We start from the raw sequence: 27,736 nt of genomic DNA, 5'->3' as shown, positions 1-27,736 counted from the left end.
GACCTTACAAAATCTTTCTGAGTTTCAGTTGTTTGGGTCCGTGGTAAGATTAAATATTTTTCCTAAGTGTTGGAGATCAACAAAAGGTAAGCTCTTCTTAAATTGGCCATTTATATTTCCTGTGCTTTTAATATCCTACTTGTGCATTTCACCAATAACTTAAAAAAAACACCATTTGGTATTTTAAAAACATATTAATAGAAACTCTTTTATGTAGGTGATACAATGTGTCTGCCATCTGTTCTGTCCAGTTCTCTCCCGTTTGTATTCTTTCCTTAAAATATTTATTGCCATGTCAAAATATTAGGTAGGCCAACAGTCTTTAATGCTGTATATATCCTGCCTGAAACTGCTTCACTGAATTGTACTACTGTAGTTTTTGAAACAAGGTTTAGTTATAAAAAAGCTCAGGCTAGCCTGAAACTTTCAATCTTCCTGTCTCCGCCTCCTGAGTGCTGGGTAGATAGGCCTTTGGTCCAAGACCTGGGGAGACTGAGACAGGAGGGTCTGGAATCCCAAGTGTGAGGCTGTTACGGATCACATAGTGAGGTTCTCCTAAACATCGACTAACTAAGCACAAAACACTACCAAACTAAGATCTTTATCAAACTTTTTTTTTTTAAATAAATTCTCTGCCTTCATTAGTCCTCTTTACGAGGCTCTATTGGTAGATTGTATCCGAGACTACTCAACTGTTTGCCTGAGTTTTCACAATAGGATTAGGCTACATTAGGGACAGTGCGGTGGCTGTGTGTGTGTGCGCGCGCGCACGTATTATATACATTAAAAAAAAATAATAATGAGCAGCCGGGCGCGGTGGCACATGCCTGTAATCCCAGCACTCAGTGAGGAAGAGGCAGGGGGATCTCTGTAAGTTCGAGGCCAGCCTGATCTACAGAGTGAGTCCAGAACAGCCAAGGCTACACAGAGAAAGCCTGTCTCGAAAAAAACAAATAATAATAATAATTAATAATAATAATAATAACAATAAATCCAGGACCACGATAACTAAGTGCCCTATTATTCAGCTCTATCCCCATCCCCCAAGGTTTGGCTGTCAGTAAATGAAATTCAAATGTCTCCTTAAAGGAAGAACTGTGGCATTTCCCTGCAACAGGGAGACGAGGTAAACAAAAAGCTCTGGGCTACGTGCAAGGTTCGACATACAAACGTCACCTGCGATCTCGCAGAGACGAGCCCGTTTCAAAGGCTGGACTCTTCCACCCAAAATGATCATGACCGTTCACATCTCAGGGAAGGGAAGGGCAGCGGGGCCGTGGGAACCAAGGGTGTCTGTGGCGGAGCTGCCGAACCAGGAGGTGGCTACAAGCAGAGGGCTGCAGAGGGTCGCCGGCCCGGCAGGCCACCGAGAAGCTACGGTTCGCAGGGCCTGGGGTAGCAGCGGCGCGGCGGGGCGCACCGCAGGGATGCACCGCAGGAGCCGGATTGGCTCCGGAGCGGAGGGTAGGCGGGGCCTCTGGAGGCGGACACTGGGAATTGGCTCGCTCGTGGAGGGTGGGCGGGGCCTCCGGAGAGGACACTCGCACTTGCGCAGGCTCACTCGGGCGGTGGGCGGGGGTCTCGCTGGGCCCCGGAAGGTAGTGGGAGGCTGAGCGCCCGGCATGCGGGTGCGGCCGCGGGAGCTGCCGACTACGTAGTGGGATCGGGAGCCGGTGGCGGCGCGCGGGGCAGGTGAGCGCGGGGGGCGGCGCTGGCGGCTCGGGCGGGCCCTTCCTGCCCGGGTCGGCCGAGCGGGCTCCGAGGTGCGCGGCGGCAGGCCTGGGTCGGCGGACTCCGAGCCGCGATGGGTTCGGTGCAGGAGGCCCTGGAGGGTGCAGGGCGGCCCCGCTGGCGTCTGTGCGGATGCCCCGCGGCTGCAGACACTCCGGTACCTCGAAGCAGCGTTCGTGGCGCAATCGGGGTTCTCGGGCTTCGGGCCAGCGAGTCCAGTCCGTGTGCAGCGGCTGACGCGTCCCGGGTGGCCTCGGCCAAAATACCCCTGGGAGATTTGAACCGTGCATACGCACCTCCCCGGGTTGCGGGAGGCCGAGCTAACCCCCCCCCCCCCCCCCGTAAACGTTCTGTGGACCGGAGCTCTTGGGAGCAGCCCGCTGCAGCATCCTTGCTGGCTAGTTCCAATGCAGGTTGGCATTGGGGGCAAATTTATTCCTGTACCGCTCTAGGGTTGCAGTAAGCTCAACTCGAGTTGCTTAACGAAGGAGCCTGTTATCTCACAGAGTCCAGAGCAGGATTCTGTAGTCTCTTCCTAGAATTCTGCAGTTTCTCTTTCTGTAGTGCAAAGGCTTACTTGGAAACCTGCCTCAGGCACGGAATGACTTGGTTTAATGAAACCCAGCGAAATCACACTTTACTCAAGGTGGGAGATGGTAGGACAGTTAACGTGAGCTGTTTTGCTGTTTAACGATCTGACGTGGCATTCAGTCTGTCACCTGTAACAGCATGTGAACACAAGAGTATGAAAATCGTCTTGCATTGCAACCAGTGCTCATGTAAATATCATCGTGGGCGGTGTTATGTCTGCTGAACTCATCACAATTAAATTAGATAAGTACCATATCTGAAACACTGAATGGATGTTTGGAAATACAGTTTCTAGTTAAATTATCTCCACGGAGTCTGAATACTTAGCAAGTTGTTAGTCATTTGGGGATGTTTGTTTGTTTGTTTTCCGAGACAGGGTTTTTCTGTGTAGTGTTGCCTGTCCTAGACTCGATTTGTAGACCAGGCTGGCCTTGAACTCACAGAGATCTGCCTTCCTCTGCCTTCCAGAGTGCTGGGATCACAGGCGTGTGCCACCACACCTGGCTCATTTGGGGATAGCATGGACAGAGAAAAGTGAAATATTGCTAACTTTCATTAAGGCAGGCTTTCTCTTATTTGACCATATCTACAGAAAACAAACAAACAAACATTGAAACTAATTTTGTATTGATTTGTGAATATGGGTTTTTCCAGTTTGAAATGCACAGTTATAAATATAATTTGCCAAATAGCTGCTTACTCTGACCATTTCATGTGATTTTTCTCCTAAGGTATGCACTCTTCAGTTACTGGAGAGTGAAACATCACTAATTTCTAAGTAGTCTGTGAATAATTGCTGCTTGTATGAATGTCTGTTGATAGTTTAGAATGGGTTTTGTTTTGTTTTGTCTTTCTTTTTTGATTTTTCAAGACAAGGTTTTTCTGTGTAGCCTTGGACTCACTTTTGTAGACCATACTGGCCTTGAACTAATAGAGATCTGCCTGCCTCCGCCTTTAATGTCGTGGGATTAAAGGGGTAAACTCTATCACCGGCATAATCTTGGTTTTTAACTTCCCTTTCTGTAAACCAGATCTCACTATAGCTGGTTGTGAGCCACCATGTGGTTGCTGGGAATTGAACTCAGGACCTTTGGAAAAGCAGTGAGTGTTCTTAACCTCTGAGCCACCTCTCCAACCCCTTAACTTCCCTTCCAACTCAATGTGTCTTTTATTTTATTTTATTTGTTTGTTTGAGATAGAGCCTCTCTAAGTAGCCCGCCAGTACTGGGACCTCAGACTCAGAGATCTGCCTGCCTCTGCCTCGTAAGTTCTGGGACCGAAGGCGTGCGCCACCACACCCAGTGACCCAGTGTCTTTTGTACTCTGAGAAAAGGTGTTATAAAATCAAGGTGATCCCATGTGTCATCTTAAAAAATTACTTTTACATCATGTGTATATGTATGTGGGGGTATCAGAGTCTCGAGGACATCAGACCCTCTTACTGCAGGAGTTACAGGTGGTTGTGGGCTGCCTGACTTGGGTGGTAGGAACTGACCTAGTGTTCTCTGAAAGAGCAGTCACGTTCTTAATCACGTTCTGAGCCATCTCTCCAGCCTCTGTGCTTTATTAGCGCATCTTAGTAATGTTTGGAGTTCTTTCTACTACAAAACACTCCAACTGTCTCAGGTTTGAGAGATGAACTTCTTGGAACACTCTAAAAGTTGGATAGCAAATTTTGAATGGCATTGTCCCCTATGGTTTACAGAGAACGCCCCCAGCATTATATTACACCACTGTGTGCATTCTGTTGCTATGCATAGAAACCTTTATTCCGTAATCTTTTTGAAACAGTTTGTGGCACCTGACTTTTCTTCCAGCAGAAGGGGTTGGCAGTCTTCCATTGTTAGCAAAGGGAGCACACCCTTGGACATCCTGGCAGGGAAGGCACTTACTGAGGAGAGTGCTAAAACTGGAGTAGGCCTTGGGAGCAAAACACAGTCAAATTTATAAAAGCTTTGCAGGAGTAGGCTGCTCACTGTAGCTTCCTCGTTTGCATCCCCTGTGCTTGTTAGCATGCGTCTGCTTCTGAGTGGTTCTTTAGCTCCCCAGCCTTCTCCATGTAGTGTTTGCTGTGCATGGAGGCCTAGGCGCACTTCCAGCTTGTGAAATGTAACTAACACTTAAACAATTCCGTCAGTGCTTGGAGCTGATCTCTGCCTCTGAACTGACTGAGTCCTATAACTGAGGACTTAGGAAAATGAGTGAATAAGCTTTGAACAGAACAGTCTCACATATCCCCAGCTACTTCACACAAATTCACAATTTCTCTGGAGGAAAATGTTTTAAATTATGTGTTGGCCTTCGAACTATACTGTAAAGCTTGGATCTTAAATGTCACCCTGAGTATTGATGCCGCCATCATGCTTCACATATTGGCTTGGAGTTTCACATACTGGCTGAGTAGAGCTGTTTATCTTAGCATTTGACTTGCCCCCTGGAGCACAGCCTCAAACCCTTGGGGCTTTCTGTGTTCCAGGGGAGACCCCTGGGACAGGGGCGGTTCCTTAGGCTCCTGTATGATGTAATATTCAAGACAAACTAGAGTTTATTCCTCTGTTTTTTTAAAGGTTTATTTATTTATTATTTATACAATATTCTGCATGCATCTGTGCCTGCACGCCAGAACAAGGCACCAGATCTCATTATAGATGGTTGTGAGCCACCACGTGGTTGCTGGGAATTGAACTCAGGACCTCTGAAAGAGCAGACAGTGCTCTTAACCTCTGGGCCATCTCTCCAGCCCTATTCCGATGTTTTAAGAAATTATAAATGAGGCTAGAGAGATGGCTCAGAGGTTAAGAACACTGGTTGTTCTTCCAAAGGTCCTGAGTTCAACTCCCAGCAACCACATGGTGGCTCACAACCATGTAGAGTGAGATCTGGCACCCTCTTCTGGCCTGCAGGCACACATGCAGGCAGAACACTGTATAAATAGTAAATAGATAAATCTTTAAAAAGAAAAAAAAAAAGAAATTATAAATGCTTGCCAGGCAGTGATGGTACACACCTTAAATCAGCACGTGAGAGACAGAGGTAGATGGATCTGAGTTCCAGGCCAGCCTGGTCTACAGAGTGAGTTCCAAAGCTACACAGAGAAATTCTGTCTCAAAAAAAAAAATTATATATATATATGAAATTGTAAATGTTTAAATAGAAAATGGAATTGGCTTATTTGTATGCTCGAACTATCTCTGAAAACAAAAGCTTTCCCCTCTACTGTATGTAAATGCAACTTCATTGGAACATGCAGGCAGTTAATGAAAGAATCTCAATGCCAAAAACAAAAAAACCCTTTGTAGCCATCTTTGCTGCTTCCAACCTGTCTCTGCTGCATTTCTGCTTTTCTCTTTCCTGGCTGCTAATTGGATTGCAGACTGTGTTGCTAACCATGGCATCTGGAGATGACAGTCCTATCTTTGAAGATGATGAAAGGTAAATGTCTTGTTTTGAAAGTTCTGGGGTTGTCAGGATAGATCCGGAGACTCCTGTGTCTGTTGGGGACACGTTCTGTGTCACTGCAGAATGCATGCTCTGCTTCCTGACTTAGAGGAGGTTAGTGAGTCACCTGTGTGGATGCGGCCACCGTAATCCTCCTCCATAGCACCTTCTCAGCACAGAACTCTCAGCAGCCCCTTGAAAATGAGTAAGAGAGTGCAGGGTAAGAGATTAGAATGGGCAAAGGGGGAGATGCAAGAACAGAGTTGGATCCAGTAGGCTTACAGCCTACTCCTTTTACCACTTATTGTCATCGTGACAATAAGTGCCCCTGGTTAAACCTTGGGGTCTCTGTGCCCCCTCTGTAAAGCAAGGGGACTGACAGCCTCCATCTCCCAGAGAGGAGCCCATGTTTTACTGGCAGAACCGGTTCCTGGAGAGCACTGGCCAGCTGCAGTCAGCTGTGACCCCCCTTACTGCCGTAACTACTCAGAGCTAGTTAATCATCTATCTCAACATTAGATTTCTTCCATGATAGCTCTTAATGTTAGATCAGAACACTTTCTAAAATTGTTGTTGTTGAAACAAACCCCCCGTCAGTGGTTCTGAAAAGTTTGAAGAATTCTTGTTTGGGATCAATCTGATGTAAAACAAAACAAAACAAAACAAAAAACAAAAAAAACTGCTAATTTCTGGCCTTTTTGTTGTTGCTGTTGTTCGTAAAGTAGTGACTCTCTCTAACCTTTCCATGTACTGGCCCAGCCCAGAGTGCTGTCCGGGATTAACTGTTACATCTTAATCTTATTAGTATTTAGGTGACTTTGGGATTATAGACTACACCTCTGCACAGTGTCTCCTGAGGGGAGAGCCCGGGAGAGAAAGCAGTTACATGCCGTGTGAGTGGGGTATCTTGAGGAATATGACTTTGTCATTTTATAGTTGTAAGGACCTTGAAAATCTGGCCTTTTCCCAGTGGAAGGAGTGACTAGTCATTCTCCCACTGTTTTGACCCCCTTTAATGGCTCTGTTTTATTCCCTTAGCCCTCTTTATAGCCTGGAAAAGATGACAGATCTTGTAGCTGTTTGGGATGTTGCATTAAGTGATGGAGTCCACAAGATTGAATTTGAGCATGGGACCACCTCAGGCAAACGCGTTGTGTATGTGGATGGGAAGGTAGGAAACGCGTGACTTTGTCAACTGTGACAGCAAAGCTTGGTTTTGTCAGTGCAGCCTCTCAATAAGTCAAATCAGGGGGTTGTGTTTGTCTTTGTTTTGACTGTGGCTGTTTTTCATGTGTCTATAGCAATCTGATGGTCATTACAGAATACAGAGACTGCAGCTTCTAACATCTAAACTTAGAATGACTACTCTGAGGAACCTCTACATGAAATAATAAAAATGCAGCTAATATTGTCATTTGAACAGTCTGAAATTTTACACTACTTTTAAAATTAAGTATTAATTTTTCTGTCCTGTGTTTCTTAAACCTTTATATGTCATCATCTAGGAAGAGATAAGAAAAGAGTGGATGTTCAAATTGGTGGGCAAAGAAACGTTCTACGTCGGAGCCGCAAAAACCAAAGCCACCATAAATATAGACGCTGTCAGTGGTTTTGCATATGAGTACACCCTGGAAATTGATGGGAAAAGCCTCAAGAAGTACATGGAGAACAGATCAAAGACAACCAACACCTGGGTATTGCATTTGGACGGCAAGGACATGAGAGTTGTTCTGGGTAAGTCGGCTCTTTCTGCAGAACCTTCTGGCCATTATGATGTCCTGCCCTACAGACTTCTGTGGTCCCTTTCCTAAGAGGAGAACCGCAAGCACAGCTGTCCTCCTCCTGTCCCGCAGAAATGGCTATTCATTCAGCTCCCTGGGTTTTGTATGCGGTGTCCTAATGTCACATTTGATAAGGTTGGATTTGAAAATTAAAATCAATGGGTTTAAGAAGTAATATTAATGCAGACATCTATTGTTTGGTATTTTTCTTCATAAATAAAAGGCACTGAGCCCTCCATTCATTCTTGGGTCGTGTCTGTTGGAGAGCAGGAGATTCTGGCCTTCTCCAGTGTGGCCACCTAGGCTCATCTTCATGAACAGCAGCAGTTCAGCCAGTTGCTGCCAGCTCTTCCCAATTTCATCTCGTTACTGAAATACATCTTGAAGGAATTATTTCTGTGGTCAAGGAAATAAACTTTTTCTTGGCTTCTAAGTTGAGTTGCTGTTTTTCTTTTCTCTTTGTTTGTTTGTTTGGCTGGTTTTTTTGAGACAGGGTTTGTTTCTCTGTGTAGCCTTGGCTGTTCTGGACTGGCTTTGTAGACCAGGCTGGCCTGGAACTCAGACATCTACCTGCCTCTGCCTCCCGAGTGCATGTGCCACCACTGCCCAGCTTGCTGTTTTTCCTGAATACGACAAAATAATTTCCCCTCAGAATTTATGAAGTCCTTGTTCCCATATTTTCTGTTCTTCACTGTTTTAAATGAGTTTTGTGTCTGTGTGACTCTCTTTTTTTTTTTTTTTTCCTTACTAGAGCTTTTAATAGTTTGTGTCAGCCATCTTTCTGAGTGTCACCATGATGTAGCCAGAGATGCAGAGACTCACCGCATCCTACCACTTATTTAGCTGTGAAAGGTTTAGAACAGTGGTTCTCAGCCTGTGGGTCGTGACCCTTTTAGAGGTCATATATCAGATATTTACATTACAATTCATAACAACAGCAAAATTACAGTTACAAAGTAGCAACGGAAATAATTTTGTGCTTGGACGGAGGGGAGGGGTCACCATAACATGAGGAACTGTATTAAAGGGTCGGAGCATTAGGAAGGTTGAGAACCGCTGGGTTAGAGAGTCAATGCATTTGAGAATGTGGGCCTTCCTTTGGTTTTGTTCTGAATGTTGATACAGCCTTGCAGTGCAGCGCTGGTTTGTTATTATATGACATTGCTTATCTACGCCCATGGTCTTTTCAGTCATGCAGATTTTGAAAATTTGTTTTCAGGTGGAATCTGTTTTTCTTTAATGGCTTCTGGATTAGCCATCCTCCCCAGCAAACCTCTCTAGATAATTTAGATAATCTAAATATGTATGCATGTTCAGTGAATAGACTTAATTACCTACCAATTACCTACCTACTTAATTACTACTTAATTACCTATCACGTCCCTCTTCCCCTGTCACTGATCTTAGCACTGGATATTCAGCCACATGCTGTGATCAGCTGGGTTTCCCTGCCTCGGACCATGTAAGAATCATATCCAGACTGCCTTTGGCATGGCCCTACATGTATCTTGAGGCCACCACTGCTTTCCTCTTGTCACATTTAGCCCTCCTCAAAGGCTCCCTGCAGCTTAAGCCAGGGGCCCATCTGGCTCAGGAAGTGGGGAGAAGAGAAGCCCCCTCACCTTGTGCCCCTACAGTAGGTGGCCTGCCGGAGTCACACCCTTGGCTGGACCCTCAGACATGACCCCTGGGCAGGATTTTATCCTTGGATCCTGGTGCCTGTGCAGGCCACAAACACAGGCTTGCTCCCTGTGTCTCTCTGTGTCTCTGTCTCTGTCTGTCTCTCTTTCTCTCTCTTTCTCTGTCTCCACTTCCTCACCTGCCTCCTTGGTGACCACAGTATTCCATCCAGTTTTTAGGACACCAATATTGACAGGCAGAGATGAATACTCCCACTGACAGTGAACTCTGGTAGCAAACTGCTGCCTAAGGATGCTGCGGCAGCGTTGTGTTCCCTGTGTTCCATACTGTAGGGTCCTCATGCTAGTGCTATGGCAGCATTGCATTCTCTGTGTTCTGTATTGTAGAGTCCATGTGCTAGTGCCACGGCAGCATTGCGCTCCCTGTGTTCCATACTGTAGAGTCCATGTGCTTGATCTGTTTTCCCTTATAATCTAGGAGTTTTTTTCAAAAGTAAAACCGCTATAAAAATAGGATTATTGTTCTGTCCAGAAAAAAAAAAAACAACTAAAAGTAAAGTTCCTGCTGTCTGCCTTCTCTAAACCCCAAGGCGGACGGTCTTCCTGCCATCATCCGTTTAGCTCTGTCAGTGCAGGGGGCAAGAGAAGTCATCTAGTCCCTGGTGCTCACCACATTTCCCATGAGTAAGGGCTCATCATTTCTTCACTCCCTCGTTCATTTGTTTATAAACTCTTGACAAAAATTGTCCTTCAGAAGTTGCTTTGTTTAATTAGACTTTTATCATATTCTGACAGGACCCTCTTAAAAGATTTCAAAAAAGTCTTTTGGTTTCATTGATGCACAAAGTTTCTTCAAAATTTTGAGAGTTTCAAAGACATTGAAAGTGTTGAGTTTTAGAATATTGATTGTAATCTAGAAATATATGCGTATCTAACTTTAAAGAAGAAGTTAACCTGAAATATAGAATTATAACTTGAAGTTTATGTTGCTTTTACAGAAAAAGACACTATGGATGTATGGTGCAATGGTCAAAAAATGGAGACAGCAGTAAGTTCCCTTCATTTGTTATAGTGTGTTTGAGTCGACAGTTCCTCATCCTGGACACCCCCCCCCCACCTTTTTCTTGAGCTAATATGGAGGCAAGAGGTATGAGTGTGGAGAGGATGAGAGCTGTATCGATCTCTGCCAGTAAACTGCCAGGGCATGCACAGGGACCTGAGTTAGGATCCGAGTGCCGTGTAAAAGCTAGGCATGATCACACACACACACACACATGTACACTCGGCTGGAGAGATGACTCACTGGTTAAGAGCACTTGTTGCTCTTGCAGAGGATGGGTTGGATTCCCAGCACCCCCAGTCATCTACAACTCAAGTTCCTGGTGATCCAGCACCCTCTTCTCCCCTCCATGGGCACCAGGCCCACTGTGGTCCGCAGGCAAACATGCAAGCAAAACGTGCAGACATACACAATTGAAAAATCTAAAACAAATGCTTTTGTCTTGTTTGTTTGTTTAAGGCAGTGCTTTTCTGTGTTGCCCTGGCTGTCCTGGGACCTGCTCTGCAGACTAGGCTGCTATGAACCCAGAGGTCCACTTGCCTCTGCCCCCAACCGAGTGCTGGGCTTACAGCTGTGTGTGTGCCACTCTGCCTGGCTTCTGAAAATAATGTTTAGTGAAATGGAATCTTAAAACAATAAATCAAGCCTGGTGTTGTAGCTCAGGAGTAGAGTGGTGCACCTACCTAGCATGTGTGAGGCCCGAGCGACTGCCCTCAATGTGCCAAAACTGACCGTGATAAGGTAGGTTTCTGGAAATATCACCGTGTTGTCATTTGCACAGAATAATGGCTTTCAGTATAAGTGCATGTGGCTTTAAGTAGGGTAGAAACAGCATCCATCTGTGATGGGCTCGTTCTCAGTAACTGCCGGGAAGCCAGTGTGAAGACAGCCCTCTGTAACCACGTTGCCTGTTTTCGCTCTGGCGCCAGAACGGCGCAGGCAGCTTCCCCACCTCGGCCAGCTCCAGTCTGTGCACACACGGGGCTGCTCCCGTGCAGCCCACATTGTTTCCACCCCAGCATCATCACTAGCGTGTGAAGTTGCCAAGAAGCAGGGGTTCTGCTGGGAAACCTTGTCTGGCCCTCCAAAGGTTTCTTCCAGGGCTCAGTGCAAAGTGCCCAGGACAAGCCTGGAGGAGCACATTGCACCTCCTCTGCAGACCACCCGCCGGGGCTGCTGGGAGCCCAGGGTGCACTTCCTCTCATGCTCCCGTGCGTGCTGTTGCTTAGAGAGCAGACTCCAGGCTTGCTCACTCTGTGGATCTCTGCAGTGCCCAGGAGCACAGTGAGGACTAGCAGGACCTCCAGCACCAAGCCACAGTTCCTGCCTCTGCCAACAAGTTCTGAGTCTGATTGTGCCTCCCTTGCTTTCTGACACACTCCACTTCTGTCCTCTAAGCTCCCAAAGTTTAACTCTAAGTTAGTACCGCTCCACAGAAATACAGTATGAGCCAGTGAGACTTGGATGTAATGTTAGAAGTTGAAGGTGGGTTAATTTTAATGTTTATTTTAAATCAAATAGCAAAAATGCCATAAGGACAGGTGTGGTGGTGCACACCTTTAACCCCAGCACTCAGGAGGCAGAGGCAGTGAGTCTCTGTAAATTCAAGGCCAGCCTCGTCAGAGCCAGACAGTTCCTGGCCAGTTCCAGGACAGCCAGGGCTGTTCACACAGAGAAACCCTGTCTCAGAAAACAAAACGAACAGATTAGTGAAGGGTGTGGTGCTCAGTGGTCAGTGCTGTTGGTTACGCTGGGCGCGTGTTAGCCTTCCACCAGAGGCAGCTGAGTTGTTGGTGGGAACCCTTCCGTCTCTTGCTGGTTGGGCCTTCAGCAAGTTATTAAATATGTTGCTCTTCAACTTCTGTATCTATAAGATGAGTATAGTCATGCTATCTGGCAGCTGTTGTAAAGTCGGTGAAACGGTGTCCGCGAGCTGATATGGTGTAGCTGAGAAATGTTTATTGACCTGCTCACCATTTTTAGTTCTGCAAACATTGTCTACACTGTGGACATAGAACTTTCTCCTCCCAAAACTTAAGACCCCTCAGACTTTTGGAAATTACAGCAAGGTCTCTAAACATAATCTCTGGGCTCTGACGTCGCAGAGTTTGACATCATGACCTGTACTTTTTAAGAGGGTGTTGTTCTCCGGCAGAGGGGTTTCTGCGACACTGATGCCTCCTGCTCTGCTCTCCTAGGGCGCGTTTGTAGATGACGGGACTGAAACACACTTCAGTGTCGGGAGCCATGAGTGTTACATAAAAGCTGTCAGCAGCGGGAAGAGGAAAGAAGGCATCATCCATACGCTCATCGTGGACAACCGGGAAGTCCCAGAGCTCTCTGTGTGATGGCTCGGTAGTGAGGTTCCGAACCGAAGAGGTGACATCAGGACTTGCTAATGGCTGTGGTCATTAAACATGTTCAGTATGTACATATCGGTAGATTTAGTCTTCGATGTTTTTATTTTTATCTTTTGTTACTTGAAACTGTAATGTTCCAGTGGTCAAGAAAAAATGTGGACTCAGACTCATAAAAATTTATTTTTAACTAATGTAAAATGTTTCTAATTCAGATGGAAAATAAAATGTGGACCAAAACCACTAACATCTCACAACAGTAACCTTAACTGTGATAGTGAACACTGTAAAATAAACTGGTGCTGCTGGCTGTGTCCCACAGTGGGTTTGTCTTTGTGCATTTCTCACCTCTTCAGATAGGTTGGCCTAGCATTTGAAGCAGCTAGTTCACAACGATGCCATTGGTGGAATCAGAGAAAACAAGAAGCATTTTCTATCTGAAAACATGAAAAAAACATCCAGTAATGCCATATAATCATTTGATTTAGGCCAGGCATGGTGATGCCTGCCTTTAGTCCCGATACTTCGGAGGCAGAGGCAGTTGGATCTCTGAGTTGGAGACTAGCCTGGTCTACAAAGTGAGTTCTAGGACGGCCAAGGCTACCCTGTCTTGAAAAACCAAAGAATTTAATTTAGGCGCTGGAGAGATGGCTCAGCAGTTAGTGCATGCTGCTCTTGCAGAGGACCTGGGTCCAATTCCTAGCATCTATGAGGTACCTCACAGCTATCTATAAGTCTAGTCCCAGGGGATCCAGTCCCTCTTCTGGCCCCCCTGACTCTCAGATTTGCATGTGGCGCACATATATCCATTAGGATAAAGTAATCATACACATAAAATGAAAATAAATCACTCACACCTTTAATCCCAGCACTTGGAAGGCAGAGGCAGGTAGATCTCTGAGTTGGAGGCCAGCCTGGTCTACAGAGTTAAGTTCCAGAACTATTGGGGTTACACAGAGAAACCCTGTCTCAAAAATCAATCAATCAATCAAAAAGTGAAACGATTTTAATTTATGTGAGTGTGGTGTTATATGTCTTTAATCCCAGTGCGTGGGAGGCAGAGGCAGGCGGATTTCTGTATTTTGAAGGTCAGCCTGTCTCGAATGTTTTGTTTTCATCATTGTGTGTGTGTGTCTGTCTGTCTGTCTGTGTAGAGGGGTGGAGAATACAGAGAAAAAGAGGACCTCCATCAGAGGGAGGACACAGTTTCTGTGCACAGCACCACACAGGGGGCCCTTGGCAGAGGAGCGGCTCCAGGTCCATTCTCCCGCATGGTTCTGCTCACCTGTGGTTTGGCCCCCGCTCTTTGAAAGTCTTTCATGGCCAGCACCCACTTTCCACTGCCCACCTAAGGAGGTCAGAGGACAACCACAGGTGTGGTCCTCCCCTCCCCCTTGGTCTGGTGCCGGGTATGGCCGGCTGGCTGGGCTGTGAACTTCCCTGGGTTCTCCTTTCCACCTCCCATATCCCTGTGTGGGTGCTGGGATTACGGAGGAGCGCTTTTGTGTGGATTCTGTGGAAGGAAGCTCATGCATGTAACCCACTCCCTAGCCACCTTCAGGTTGGTGGGGAGAATAAGTATGTTTTCTAGATACCATTCTGACAGAAAAATTTTAATTCTTTTTGGTTTTGTCTCATTGCCCAGGCTGGCCTTGATCTTCTTGCCTCCATCTCGTAAGCGTTAGGGTGCATCACTTCTATGTAAGATGCAGAGACAGGAAAAAAAATACCCCTTACAGATGTAAAGCCTTAGAAGTCCCCGTAATGCTCACGTTAGGAGGGAATGAAAAACCAGAAGTGGCAAAAAAAGAAGTTTCAGGGCTGATGGCTGTGTTCTTCATCTGAATGCTGGCTACAAAGACAATTTATAAAAATTAATATGCCTAAACACCATTTACTTTTCTGTAACATATACGAGAAAATGAGAGGAATTAGTCCAGGTCTTTGAATCACCCCGATTAAACAATAAAGAGACCCAGAATAGCAGGTTGGATTAGGAAGCAAGAATGATACTTTTGCTGCCTCTAAGAAACACCTTACCGTTTCCTTAGGCAAAGGGATGGAAACCATTTCTCCAAGCAAACGGAACCCAGGAACGAACAGGTAAGAGTTTCCCCTGGTGTCTGCAGCAGGACCCCTGTGGTCCTTGATTTCAGACTTTATGTCTCTACAACTGAGAAGAAATTTCTGTAGCTTGAGCCACCAAACTGTAGTAATCCATTATGGCAGCTGATCTTAACATACCTGTGTGATCTAAAGGGAGGGGAGGGGAGGGGAGGGGACAAATTCCTTTTTGTCTTAATGCAAATTTGGAAGCAAGACCATCATGCCTGTAGTTCCAGCAACTAGGGAGGCTGAAGTTTGATCATGACAAAAAGAAAAGACATAGAATACACACTACCCACACACACATACCTACACACACACACCCTTGCTGCCCAGCCAACTTACCACACCCCTCTTATTCCTTGTCTCCTGTCACAAACATTCAAGTGCACATTTTCAGAACTTCTACAACATCCTCTTGTCCGCCAAGCATTCAAGAAATCTGATGACCCCTTCCTCTATTCATATTCCAGGCCTGTGCAGTGGGACTCCTGCCCATGAGACCACATCCACCCAGCAAAAGTGACCAGGCACAGGGCACATTCACCAGGCAGCTCACTACCTCATTTTCGGGTCCTTTAAGCTACGTCCAGTCAACAAACAGTGGTCCTTGGTCCTCAGGGCTAAGGTGAACATACAGTTTCCCCTTGAACTTCCTAAATGGTTCGCTCTGGAGTAGGGATGCTCACACCCCAGTGAAATCTGGAGAGAGAAACATGTGCCTGACACTGGACATCTGCTGTCACTGTCCTCCAGGAGGAAGGCACTCAGGAGACAGGATGAGTGATGATGTGGATGAGACCCAGGAGGAGGCAGCCCCACCCGCAGAAGCCTTCCTGAAAGTGGACCGACTGTGGACATTAAGTCATCCTGTAGGATTCCCTTCCCGGCGTCACCTCCATAAGCTTCTGACAGCACGTGCTCACTCTTCCCAGCAGATGCTGACAAGTGAGCTTCTGGGAAGTCAGCGTGGCCTACAAAGGCAAAGCCAGCCTGGTCCATGCTAGCCGCGGTGCCACAGGCTCCCTGGAGACTCTGTGTGCGGGACACATAAGGGTAACTTTGGATGCATTTTCTGTCAAACTGTCTTTAATTCTAACTTTCTATGAAGTTTGATTCTATGGTTTTTACTGATACTTTGTTGTGGTGGCAGGGGTTCTGAGGACAGAAGCTAGGCCTATTTCTATTAGGCAGTCAGTCTACAATGGGCTAACACTCCTAGCCCTGAATGGCTAAAATTATTTCTGAGCAAGAAATTTTGATGAGGACAGTTTATAAGGAAACACTGCCAGGTTTCATACATACATACATTTATCATCATCATCATTATTATTATTAGGTTCTTTTCTACTGTTTTGGTAAAAGTCCATGACCAAGCAACTACGCGTAGAAGGAAGTGCTTGTCTGGGTTTACAGTTTTGGAAGGATAAGGATTCAGTGCCGTCTCTGGGGAATGGCTGGCATGACAGCTTGCGTTGGCAGCTGGAGCAGCAAGCTGAGAGCTCACATCCTAGACAGGAAGCAGGAAGCAGAGCGTGCAGCGTGAGTGATGTGGTGCTTTTGCATCCTCAAAGCCTGCGCCCAAAGGCATACTTCCTCCAGCTGGGCCACACCTCCTCAACCTACCCAAATAGTGCCCCTAACTGGGTGCTAGACTGAGCCTGTGGCAGTCTCATTCTAACTGCTGCAGATATATATATATAGCCTAGGTATTATGTTTAAAACGTGTCTTAATTCATCTCCTTTCCCAGTTCCTTTCTAAAAAGGTTAATCACATTTATTTTAATATTTTTGAGAGGCCATTTTAAACCTTTACAACTTATTCTGAGATTGGTATTCTGCAACCCTTGCATTTAAGGCAGGCACAGTGGTTCAGTGAGGAAAGGAGCTCCCAGTGTCAGCCTGGCCGTCTGAGCTGGACACCTAGAAACATGAAGGTGGCAGAAGAAAGGCAGCTCTGCGATGGTGTCCCGCACACACGCACATTCCCACCGCACCCCACTTTCCCATCCCAGCATCCTAAACACCCAGCTCTTCGCTGTAGAAATCTCATTTGTCTTTGTGCAGCAAAAGCAAAAGCTCAGAGCACTCACACGCAGCTCTGAAGGGGTGACCCCTGACGCGTACCGCGATAATAAATAAAGCTTTTTATTCTACATGTCTCAATACACGTGGAGTAGACCGTGAACCAAGGGAATGAAATGTATTGAATTCTCAGGGCAAACCCAGAAGACGAGGTTCAAAACGACAGTGACAGCGGCAATACAGATTTGGAGTATGGGCACAGAGCTCTTTCTCACATAATAAACCACTTCGTTTATTTTGAAAATTGTCAAGACCTTTGCAAAGAAGTTAGTTGATTCTTACTTTTCTTATGCAAAAATGTGATAGTTTTACATTTTATGCTATGTGAGGACATTATAGATACCTTATAAGTTTAACATTATTATTTTATGGCTAGAGGTGTGTCTCAGTGGTATAGAGCTCTTTCCTAGCAAGGATGAGGCTCAGGTTTCATTCCTAGAATAATACAAAGGAATAAGTACAATTATGACTGTATAAGCTAAGTTTGTCTTACATAAATGCTGTGACTTTAGTACTGTAACCTTTCACCTGTTACTGAGAAGCCATTCTTTACCAGCCATAGTTACTTACCAACAGCTGTCAGCTGAATGGTTGTCTCGGCAACACCAGGGGCTTTTTTTCACTTTGCACTTGTAGGTGTAACTGGCTGAAGGCCAAACATTTCTTATTTTTATGGATTCGTCACCAGACACAATGCCATATAGTTGTAAAATGTACCCGTCCTTTCAGGTCATGACTGAAGTCATAATAAATTTTATCTGCAGCATACAAAATAATCTAAAATCCAAAACAGAAGGGAAAAATAGCCAAAACAGGAAAAAAGTAAGCAAAAACCTAGTTTATTAAAGATCTGTAAATATCATGTTGCCATAGTATCAGAAAGAAAGGAGAAAAAGAAGCAAGGATGCAGGGAGGAGAGGAGTTTTCAGGAGAGAGAGATGGAGGTGCAGGGGATGAGGAAACCTACCATATTCAAAGCAGAAAATGACAGAGTAGAAATGCATCCAAAGGTCCATTTCAAATGGAGAACTGGAGGCTCGTCCCCATAACAAATAGATGGCCTCATAGCAAGAACTGTTTGGTTAGATGGGACAGGAGCAAACACTTGCTCATTCTTGAATGCTCCTGTTTTTCAGCTGCCTCAGAGGCTGCAGTACACCACCAAGTACGAACAAGAATGTTCCAACCGTTTGCTTCCAAAGAGGGCTGATCATAATTTACCTGTGGGATCTGATAAAAAGACAAGTTTCTTTCTTTCTTGACAGAAAATTGGAAGCCAGGCATGATGGGACACACCTGTAGTAACAGCAGCTAGGAAGACTGAGGACTGTTCATGAATTCAAGGCCAACACAGCAAGCTCCAGGCCAGCCTGAACTGTAGGGTGAGTGATTGTCTTAATAAGCTAAAAATAAAAAATATATATATAATAATACCGTTGAGCCTGAGAGCTGGCTCAGAGGTTAAGTGCACTGGCTGCTCTTCCAGGGGGTCCAGATTCAACTCCCAGCACCAGGTGGCAGCTCACAACCATCTGTAACTCCAGTTCCAGAGGATCTGATGCTTTCTTCCGGCTTCCGAAGGCCATGCACACAACAACCATATACATCAAATAAAAATAAACAAATCTGAAAAAAAAAACACCCCTTAAGCACTTGCAACTCATAATTACTAATAAAAATTTTTAAAAAAGCAGCTGCTTCAGACAGTTGTAAAAAGTTTAAAAACAAACAGACACAAAAACCAACCTTCCCCCAGAACTTAAATTTGTCTAAAGCATGACCCTAATGCCAATAAATATTTCAGGCTTTTGCTGTTGTAGGCATGGAGGGCGACAGCTGAAGACGGATTGAGGAGGCAACAAACACTGTGTTAAGTTGGAGTCGGGAAAGAATTGTAATGATCACCTTGATAATCTCTAAAATTAATTTATTTACTTAACATATCTTGTAGTTTTCACATTGCTAGCGACGTCCCTCTTTGGAGAGGCGTAAGACCTGTAACGTCAGTGCCCAACTCATTACCAGGAGCAAGGATTCCCCCATCTTCCAGATAGCTCTTTAATTGGCTTTGGTGATAGACAGCACAGAGTAACTGGCATCTGGGAAGATGGTGTTCCGGGTGGGCTCTGTAGGAACCTGTTAGGCAGTGGGGCCGGGGTCCTTGTCTGTATGTCATTCGCGCTAGCTGATGCTCACCCAGGCCACCTGGAGCTCTCCTTCCTCTGCATACACAAAAATACCTTTAGTTTAGAAGCTTGGATGTGTAGCTCAGCTGGGAGAAGGCCTGCCCAACACATACCTGGATTCTGTCTCCTACACTAAAAGAACTAGGCGTGGCAGTTCACACCTGTAAACCCAGCACTCGGGCAAACGAGGCAGGAGGATCGATCATAAGTTTAAGGTCACCCCCAGCTAACCTAGCATGTTAGAGATCAGCCTGGATGTGTGTGTGTGTGTGTGTGTGTGTGTGTGTGTGTGTATACATATGTATGTATATATATGACCCCAACTTAAAATTAAACTGACTAACTAACTTAACACTGCCTTAATAAGAGTTGCCTGTGTGCATAAAGTATCTGGGAAGATGGGCGCCAGATTGTTCACAACAGTTATTTTTGAGAGATGAGACTTTGAGAAAAATTACTTCCCAAGTTCTTTGTTTGTTTGTTTTTTTTTTTTTTTTTTTTTGAGACAAAGTTTCTCTGTGTAGCCTTGGCTGTTCTGAAACTCACTCTGTAGACCAGGCTGGCCTTGAACTCACAGAGATCTACCTGCCTCTGCCTCCCAAGTCCTGGGGTCAAAGGTGTGTGCCACCATTGCCCAGCGATTTCCCAAATTCTTATAGGCACAGTGCTTAAGAAATTTCAGGATTGCCTTTTCAAAACAAACAAACAAAAAGGCTTAAAACCAGCTGTGGGAGGGCTGGAGAGATGGCTTGGCGGATGAGAGCACTGTTTGATCCTCCGGAGGTCCTGAGTTCAATCCCAGCAACCACGTGGTGGCTCACAACCATCTATACTGGGATCTGATGCCCTCTGCTGGCCTGCAGGCATATATGCAGATAGAGCGCTCATGCAGTAAGTAAGTAAAAGTTTAAGTAAAAGCTTTTGAAAAAATTCATCTGTGCTTCATTGTGAATTAAATGAATTTAAACAAATTCAAGTTTTGAGACCATACAGATTTCCATATTGGGTTTCTTAGCAACAGTAAAGGGCTTCTTTTCACAGAAGTGATACAGGCAACAGCAACAATTGTACAGGACAAAAGACAGTAGCTTGACTCCCTGTGTAATATCTGTGAGAATTCTTTCCTTACACTATCCATTGTAATTCACCCAGCAGACCTTAGCGATATATATTTGAAAGACGTATTTTCTGAGTACACGTGTTTTGCCTGCATTTTAACTCCAAACCATCTGTGTTCATTGCCCTTGAGGCCAGAAGAGGGTTTGGAGCCCCTGAAACCGGAGTCATAGATGGTTGTTAGCCACCATATGGGTGGCGGGAATTGAACCCTGATCCCCTGGAAAAGCAGTCAGTGCTCTTAACTGCCGAGCCAGCTCTTCAACCTCACTTCAGTGATATTTTAACTCACTGACGGCTGCTTGTGGGCTCAAATACGGTCCAAAAGGAAATGAAACACCAATCTTCTTACTGTTTTACTCCAGCTTCTACTCAGAGTGTGGTGGAGCACGGAGCAATGATTACGCCTCAAGTATCTGTGGAACCCAGTTAAGTGCACAGCGCTAAGATTATATAAACAACAGACTCGGCCATGTCCCGGGCTAGCCGTGACTGAAATAACAGTCCCCGTCTTCTGCTTCCTTTCATCTCCCTCTTCAAGTCACTTGGACCTGAGGAGCTCCTTTCCCGCCCAGCCTGCCTTGCATTTGCTCATCAAAGTGACAGGAGTTCACCCAGGAGCAGTTTTTGGCCCTTGATGTCACTTCCCACTGAGACTTGAGAGAGTTTGTTTCTGTTCCCAAATGGAGCGGCACTGGAAATGAAAAAGAGTGAGCGAGAGAGAAAAAGTTCGGCAGCCAGGAAGTGACCTCATTTCTCTAATTAGGTTTTTCGAGTTTAAGCTGCTTGTTGGTCTGGGCCCTTGGTGCCCTCCTTCTTCTGCGAGTCTTCAATTATAGAAGTTAGAGCCCACAAAGAATTTCCTTTTTTTTTTTTTTTTTTTTGAATGAGGAAACTCTTAGAGAAAAGTGGAAAAGAAACCCAAGATCTGTGAAAATAAAATTGTATTTAAAAGTTTTAGAAAGTCATCACTTGGCATCATTTAGTCAAACCACAGTAGTAATCATTTCAGGCAAGAGGCTGGAAATTGGCAAGTAAGGAATGGCAAAGATCGGGGCATAGAGCATAGAGCATTTCTACAGATGATAGGCACGTACTAATTACTAAGTACTAATTACAGTGAGAAAGTGAAGGATTCCCTGCTGCAGAATTCTGACAGAGGCACCTAAGTCTGATAATCAAAACAACCTGCCTCAGGGCAAGTGGCTAAGTGGCTCCAGAGTGTGCCAGGATCTTTCTCTTTCTTCCTTTCTCCCTTCCTTCCTTCCTTCCTTCCTTCCTTCCTTCCTTCCTTCTTTCTCTTTCTTTTTCTTTTCTGTTTTTGGCTTTTCAAGACAGGGTTTCTCTGTGTAGCCTTGGCTGTCCTGGACTCACTTTGTAGACCAGGTTAGCCTCGAACTCAGAAATCTGCCTGCCTCTGCCTTCCCAGAGTGCTGGGATTATAGGCATGTGCCCCCCGCACCCGGCTGAAGTAGATGAATTTTTAAATGCACTTAAGTGAAAGAAGGCAATCTGAAAAGGCCACACACCAGGATTCCAAGACAGCCTGCAAAAGGCAAAACTAGAGAGTCAAGGACTGGTAGCCGCCAGGGTTTAGTGGAGAGGGAAGCTGGAACAGGAGTAGAGCAGTGAAAGCCCTCTGTATAAATGGTGACTACTTATTATAGTGGATTTATCCAAACCCGGAGGATGCTTGGCACTAAGACTGAACCCTGGGCTGGAGAGATGGATGGGCTGGAGAGGTGAAGAGTGCTGGCTGTTCTTCCTAAAGGTCCTGAGTTCAGTTCCCAGTCAACCACGGGATGGCTCACAGCCATCCACAATGAGATCTGGTGCCCTCTTCTGGTGTACAGGCGTACATGCAGGCAGACTACTGTATAAATTATAAATAAATAAATCTTAAAAAAAAAACAAAACCTAATGCAACATGGGAACTTGAAGAGGCACTCATGCGTGAAGGGAGGCACATTACCCCTCAGGGGATGCCGTGTGTGAGCGGAGGCAGAGGGTGCAAAGGGGCACGCTCCACGTTTTGCTCAATTTCGCTGCAAAGCCACAACGCTAAAAAATAGTGCGATGTATTAAGGGGGAGGGCTTTCCACCTAAGACGGCGGGTGAGATGCTGCCTCCGTGTGACCCCCTTAAAGAAAAGAAGAGACAGCACGGTAGACGGGTACCAACGGGAAAAGGTGGATGCTCCACAGAGAAGCCAGGCTTGGCTAAGCTCCTCCCACTCAGCGGCCTGAGACCGAGAGGGAAAACAGAAGACTCATCCCCGGGGAGAAGAGACTGGAGATCCTACCCTCCAGACCGGACTTCAACCTTCGAGGTCTCACGTGACGTGGCCAGGTGAGACGCTGGCAGATGGCTCAGCCACGGAGAGGAATCCTGTCTTTCCCCTCCGTGTGACTTGGAGAGCCGTGGACAGACACCACCTTGACAGGGAGCCCATCGCGTACAGCTGGCGGCCTTCCTGAGACTAGCCTAGCATTGCCCACTTCGAGGGATGCCTCTGAGTGGTAGATACGAGGAGCAGAAGGATCAGAGGGTGACGATGGAGAAAAGGCAGCCGGTGAAGAGTCTCGGATCAGGCTGTGACTTGTGTAGGAAGAGGCTGCCTCGCTCTTGGCGACCAGGAACAGACCTGGACATCTGAGAAAGACCTTAGAGTCTGATGGTCCCCGCATGGCGTTAGCAGATGGACTGTCTGGACTCAGCTCTCTGCTGCCGAGTCTGAGAACTGCGAGGTTCCAGGACAAGACCTGACTTCCACGGCTGCGTCCCTCCGCAGGAAAAGCAACATTTACCAAGTTGGAAATGACCACGAAAAGGTTCTCTGCCAACACAGTTCTCCACGCTGTAGTTTCTCCAATCCCAACGGGCTTTGGAGACACTCCTCGGCTGAAACAGCTCCCTCGGCACGGAGAAGTTAAGTGTGGCCTGCTGGAGGCCCCTGGTGTATGGAGAAGGGAGGCTGCTAAGGAGGGGACAGTGGTGGCAGGCAGGGGACACTGGTCCATGAGTCCACCTAGTCACACCACTCCCATGCAGATAAGTGGCAATCTGCAACTTTCAGGGAGCCCAGAGAAGCTGTTCCAACGCCTCATGTTCTGGGAGCAGTTGTTTTGTTTTGGAATTTTCTTTTCTTTCTTTCTTTTCTTTTATTTATTTATTTATTGGCTTCCGTGCTTCTCACTTCTTTGTTTGTTGTTGTTTGTTTTAAAATTTGTTTTGTTGTTGTTTTTTGTTTTTTGTTGTTTTTTTTTTCACCAGGTAATGGTGGCACCTGCCTTTAATCCCGGTATTCAGGAGGCAGAAGCAGGATCTCTGTGCATTTGAGACCGGCCTGGTCTACAGATCAAGTTCCAGGACAGCCAGGGTTCCGCAGAGAAACCCTGTCTCAAAAACCCAAGAACAACAACAGCAGATTTCTTTTTTATTTTACACGTATGGGTGTTCTGCTTGCGTTCTTTGCGTACCAAGTGCATGCAATGCCTGTGGCGGCCAGGAGAGGGCATCAGATTCTCTTGGAGCTGGAGTTTTGCAATTACAGACAGTTGTGAGCCACCATGGAGGAGATGGGATTCAAACCTGAGTCCTGTGGAAGAGCAGCCATGCCCCTGTCCAGCGAGTCACCTCGCCAGCCCTCCCATTTCTTTCTTTCTTTTCTTTTCTGTTTTTTTCTTTTTCGAGACAGGTTTCTCTGTGTAGACTTGGCTGTCCTGGACTCGCTTGGTAGACGAGGCTGGCTTCAAACTCACAGAGATCTGCCCACCTCTGCCTCCCCGAGTGCTGGGATTACAAGTGTGTGCCCCCGCACCAGGCTCTATTTCTTTCTTTTTAGCTACACTTTTAGTAATATTTTCACTTTACTGCATTAAAAATTATTTTACGCTTTTATCTTCTATTATCCTGCACACATTCATCTAATATTGTTTATTTATTTATTTTTTTTTACATTATTGGGAATTCCTTTTCCTTTCATTTCCTTTTTTTATTTTTCTTTCGGCTACAGCTTACATAGTATTTTTTTCTTACTGGTATGTATCTAGGTTTTCATTCTTGTTTCTTCAGACAGGAAAGACGTCATATAGCGTGGCCTCAAACTCCTGATGTAGCTGAGGTTACCTTGAGCCCCAAAGCCAATGAACGTTTGCTGAACGGAGCGCAACATATTGTGTAACAGTTTCCTCCGCGACTGAAACATTCTAACGAGCAGTAAGCTCGTTAAACAGAAATAGCAACAACTCAAAATAGCTTCAGGAAGTCCCTGAAACTGACCAGATTTGAGAGCCCCCCCCCAAAAATAAGCAATACAGCTGTGGAGAGTCACCCTCAGATAGGGCAAGCTTCTTTGACTGACACCAGACCAGCCACACCCGTGGGAAAGAGTCTTTAAGAGTCTAATCGCGGCGTTGCTGCCCGGGTAGGCACCGAATGGTGTGTGCCAGGGGCTGCGGCGGATCCCGTGTCTTACGGACCCACCGCGCCTTAGAACCTCCACCCCTGCGTGTGCTCCCCCACGGGAGGGCGTGAGTGAGCCCCGCGGAGCCGCCGTGGCCGTTCGCGAAGGCTCTTTTCTGCTCCGTAAACCCCGAAAAGGCCCCGCCCTTGCCCAGCGTGGAAGGAGCCACGTGGTTCCGCGTCCCCGAACCAGGGAAAGGTTTTTCCTGCGCACCGTGTTCGCGCTGTGCGATCACCAAGAAGGAAGGTTTCGCCTAACAAAACATCTACCGGGCAGGATTCCCGCCCTAGCCTGGGCTCTCCCCTTGCCCTATAAGGTTGTGTAAGAGACGTTTTTTGAGGTTCCTTTGTGCTACCAAAGGAACACGACACATTTATGGCCTTTTAACACACGGCGCATGAAGAGTCTGTAGGAAGGTGGAGGGGCAACCCCGGTTAACAGACTTAGCGTGGTGGCACACAATTGTGGTCCCAGCACTCAGGGAGGCGGAGGCAAGCAGATCTCTTGTGACTTTGAGGCCAGCCTCGTCTACAAAGCCAGTCCAGGACAGCCAAGGCTACACGGAGAAACCCTGTTTCAGGAAAAAAAAAAAAAAAAAAGAGTCTAATCATGGATTAGAATTTCCATGCTAGTAGAGAGTCGGGATGTCCATTTTCTCCTTTCTCCACCACCTCCATTAGAGAGCTAAATTTTTCTAAGTGTATCTCAGTATAATGCCCCTCATAGCCGTTCAGTGAGCGCTGTGACTGTTCTAAAGTGCTCTCGGTGGCCACATTAAACCTTTGGAGCGTGTTAAGAGATCCCACTAACCTAGAGCCAAGACTGTCATCAGTTAGCATCTTAGACTGACCCCACTTTGCCCTTCACCTGCCCAAGGTTCCTGCCAATGTGTCTGAAAGGGGCTTTGATTTATCTCTTTCTTTGGTTTTGGATCTGTAAAAGTTCACAGACTTTTGACAACTTCTGTCATTATGGAAGAGCATGAGGCGCTGTCCAGGTTGGGTGGGCAGCAGCTAAAGGGACCACTGTGAAGGAAAGGACTCTCACGGGGTGAGATGGGCAGTAGCCTTGAGGGTCCACTACGCCCACCTGCGTGTCTTGAACAGTGTTCCTGAGAGTTTTCCTATTCAGGTGTTTGACAGACACATTTGGCTGAACTCTGAAGGGAAGGGACAACACTATGGCTTTTTTCTTTACCAAAATAGCTCTTGAAGGGACTCTGGCTAGCTGGAGTGTGGCGAGCATGGCTCTGACAGGATTTGCTCTTCTTTTCCATTCCCTCTGCCTTGCTAAAAATTATTAGATTATATTCCTAAAGCTAGCTGCCAAGGTCCATTCCCTTATTTGGCCCCTTCCTCCTCCTGAGGCTGACCACTAAGGTCCAGCTATCAAAGTATTAAAATCCAGCAATCAAAAGCCCCCTTTGGCTCACCTAATTAACATGCCCAACTAAAATTAAACACCTCATCCTAACATGCGGTTTCCCCTTGTTACCTTTATAAACCACCATTTTCCTATGTGCTGCGCCTGTCTCCAGAGGCAGTTCTTTGAAAATAAGTCTCCTTTGTGCTGAGACCTTGGTTTGGGGGGGGTCCTTTCACCTCTGACTCCCATGAGCAGTCTTGTGATCTTGTGGACGATTCAGAAAGTGAGTCTCAGAGGTGGCCACGAGGCCCAATCATGGCCATCAGACTCACCAGGTTTCTTTCAGTTCCTGGTTTTAGAGGACATTAGTTAGGCAGGAGTAGTCTGTCCCCAGTGACCTTCGAGCTTGGTGAGACTCTAAGAAATGGGGGTGGGGGAGGCTCAGACACCAGCCCCTTCAAATAAGAGGGGAGCAAAAGAACAGAGGTGCGAGGTGGTGCATGCCTAAAGAACAGAGGAAGAGTGAGGTGAAGCACACACAACTGACCGTGAGCACAGACGAGTCTGTTCTGTACAGAAAGTACAACTGCGCAGATTAAATCTAGAAGGAAGGAAGAAATCAAAAGGGGGCAAGAGGTGACAAAGATGGGTAAGGCACGTTTGTGGGAACCCCAGTGGGATGTTCTGTCCCTTCACAACTTTCTCTATTGGTTCCATTCGCGAGCCCTCTGTTTATCAAATTAAATCTTTCTGCTCACCACTCCCTCTCTGTTCCCACAGGCAGTATTAACTGCCCTGTGGTTCATCAGTGGAACCCCAAGGACCAAGGATCAAAGGGGGGACCAGATCATACATCACGTAATTCCTCTATTACAGGAAATTATTCGCAGGTCCCACCCTCAAGCACTGGGATTTTACTACCTCACAAGGACCAGGTGCTTATCACCGGAGGTCGTGGCCAGTCTCGGTCATTTCTACCCCAAGAGCAAACAAGGTGAGGGGTGGGACGGGGCAAACTGAGACCGGTGAAATAAATTCAGTCCATCCAAGGTCCGGAAATATGCACTAGAATCCATGAACCAAGAAAGCCATGGCAGCATTTTGACGAAAGCAAAGAACTAGAGGGAAAGTGTCCAAGACAAGCAGAACATAGAAAAGGCCCTCCGTACAGCCGTGCAAATGAAGCAACTAGCACGCACTGCCTGAACAAGCTTTAAACCCTGGAAAGGGAGACTACACAAGGGCCTCCCATACAGCCCTGTAGACGACAGACGTTAGCAGGAGGCCGCATTGTCAGAAATCAAAGGCATTGGGCCTGGAAGGAGACCTGTGTTCTGTTTTGTCTCTGCATCTGGGAGGGAGGTACTTAGATGTGTGGGCTCTGACTTGGAGCTCGAGACATCTTCAGGCTGCGAGCTGCTCTGTGCTTAGCTGCTATATTTCAATCTCAAGATTGTGAGGATTTTTGTTTTGTTTTGTTGTTCTTTTCCTGTCTTTTTTTCTTTTCTTGAGACAGGGTTTCTCTGACTGTCCTGGAACTTGCTCTCTGGCCAGAATTTGAGAATTCTGTCGAAACAAGCGGAATTGCTTACATTTTCATTGCTTTTGGAGAATAATGGTGGCACAGGCCTGTGACCTCTACTCTATGGAGGCTGAAGCAGAAAGATCAAGTTCAAGGCCAGCCTAGCAGCTTAGACAAAGACTTGGAGAATGTCACTGGAGACGGGCCAGAAAGATCCTAAGATTCAGATTGGGAAATCTGCTGTGAGATTGTGCCTTCAAGCTACATACAGGGCAACTACAGGCCCAAAGTCT

The 27,736-nt window shown here is 46.3% G+C and overlaps 1 protein-coding gene and 1 long non-coding RNA gene across 3 annotated transcripts; both read left to right on the top strand.

Annotated features, from left to right (window-relative positions):
* Positions 1–1,527: 1,527 nt before the first annotated feature.
* Positions 1,528–12,919, top strand: LOC110548405 (fas apoptotic inhibitory molecule 1). 2 transcript variants are annotated; one of them, XM_021636619.2, is made up of 6 exons: positions 1,553–1,692; positions 5,696–5,754; positions 6,799–6,931; positions 7,266–7,494; positions 10,180–10,229; positions 12,440–12,919. In XM_021636619.2, the coding sequence occupies exons 2-6, from the start codon at positions 5,711–5,713 to the stop codon at positions 12,587–12,589; spliced, it is 606 nt and encodes a 201-aa protein (XP_021492294.1). In that variant the 5' UTR covers positions 1,553–1,692; positions 5,696–5,710; the 3' UTR covers positions 12,590–12,919. The 2 variants fall into 2 exon arrangements, with proteins under 2 accessions (XP_021492295.1, XP_021492294.1); XM_021636620.2 differs by lacking the exon at positions 5,696–5,754 and having other exon boundaries at positions 1,528–1,692.
* A 1,269-nt stretch (positions 12,920–14,188) lies between these two features.
* LOC132654505 (uncharacterized) lies at positions 14,189–21,315 on the top strand. Its single transcript, XR_009592139.1, has 4 exons — positions 14,189–14,701; positions 15,461–15,760; positions 18,055–18,171; positions 20,457–21,315. It is a non-coding gene; the product is annotated as an uncharacterized LOC132654505 (long non-coding RNA).
* Positions 21,316–27,736: the final 6,421 nt, after the last annotated feature.

The sequence above is a fragment of the Meriones unguiculatus genome, chromosome 6 (assembly GCF_030254825.1).
Source record: "Meriones unguiculatus strain TT.TT164.6M chromosome 6, Bangor_MerUng_6.1, whole genome shotgun sequence".
Classification (NCBI taxonomy): domain Eukaryota; kingdom Metazoa; phylum Chordata; class Mammalia; order Rodentia; family Muridae; genus Meriones; species Meriones unguiculatus.
The sequence above is the reverse complement of the archived record's forward strand: the minus strand, read 5'-3'. Positions and strand labels throughout refer to the sequence as shown.

Excerpts from the sequence above, each read along its gene's own strand:
- LOC110548405 (XM_021636619.2), top strand. The coding sequence starts at position 5,711 with ATGGCATCTGGAGATGACAGTCCTATCTTTGAAGATGATGAAAG. Across the intron at positions 6,932-7,265 it reads TTGTGTATGTGGATGGGAAG|GAAGAGATAAGAAAAGAGTG; the intron begins GTAGGAAACGCG and ends GTCATCATCTAG. Across the intron at positions 10,230-12,439 it reads GTCAAAAAATGGAGACAGCA|GGCGCGTTTGTAGATGACGG; the intron begins GTAAGTTCCCTT and ends CTGCTCTCCTAG.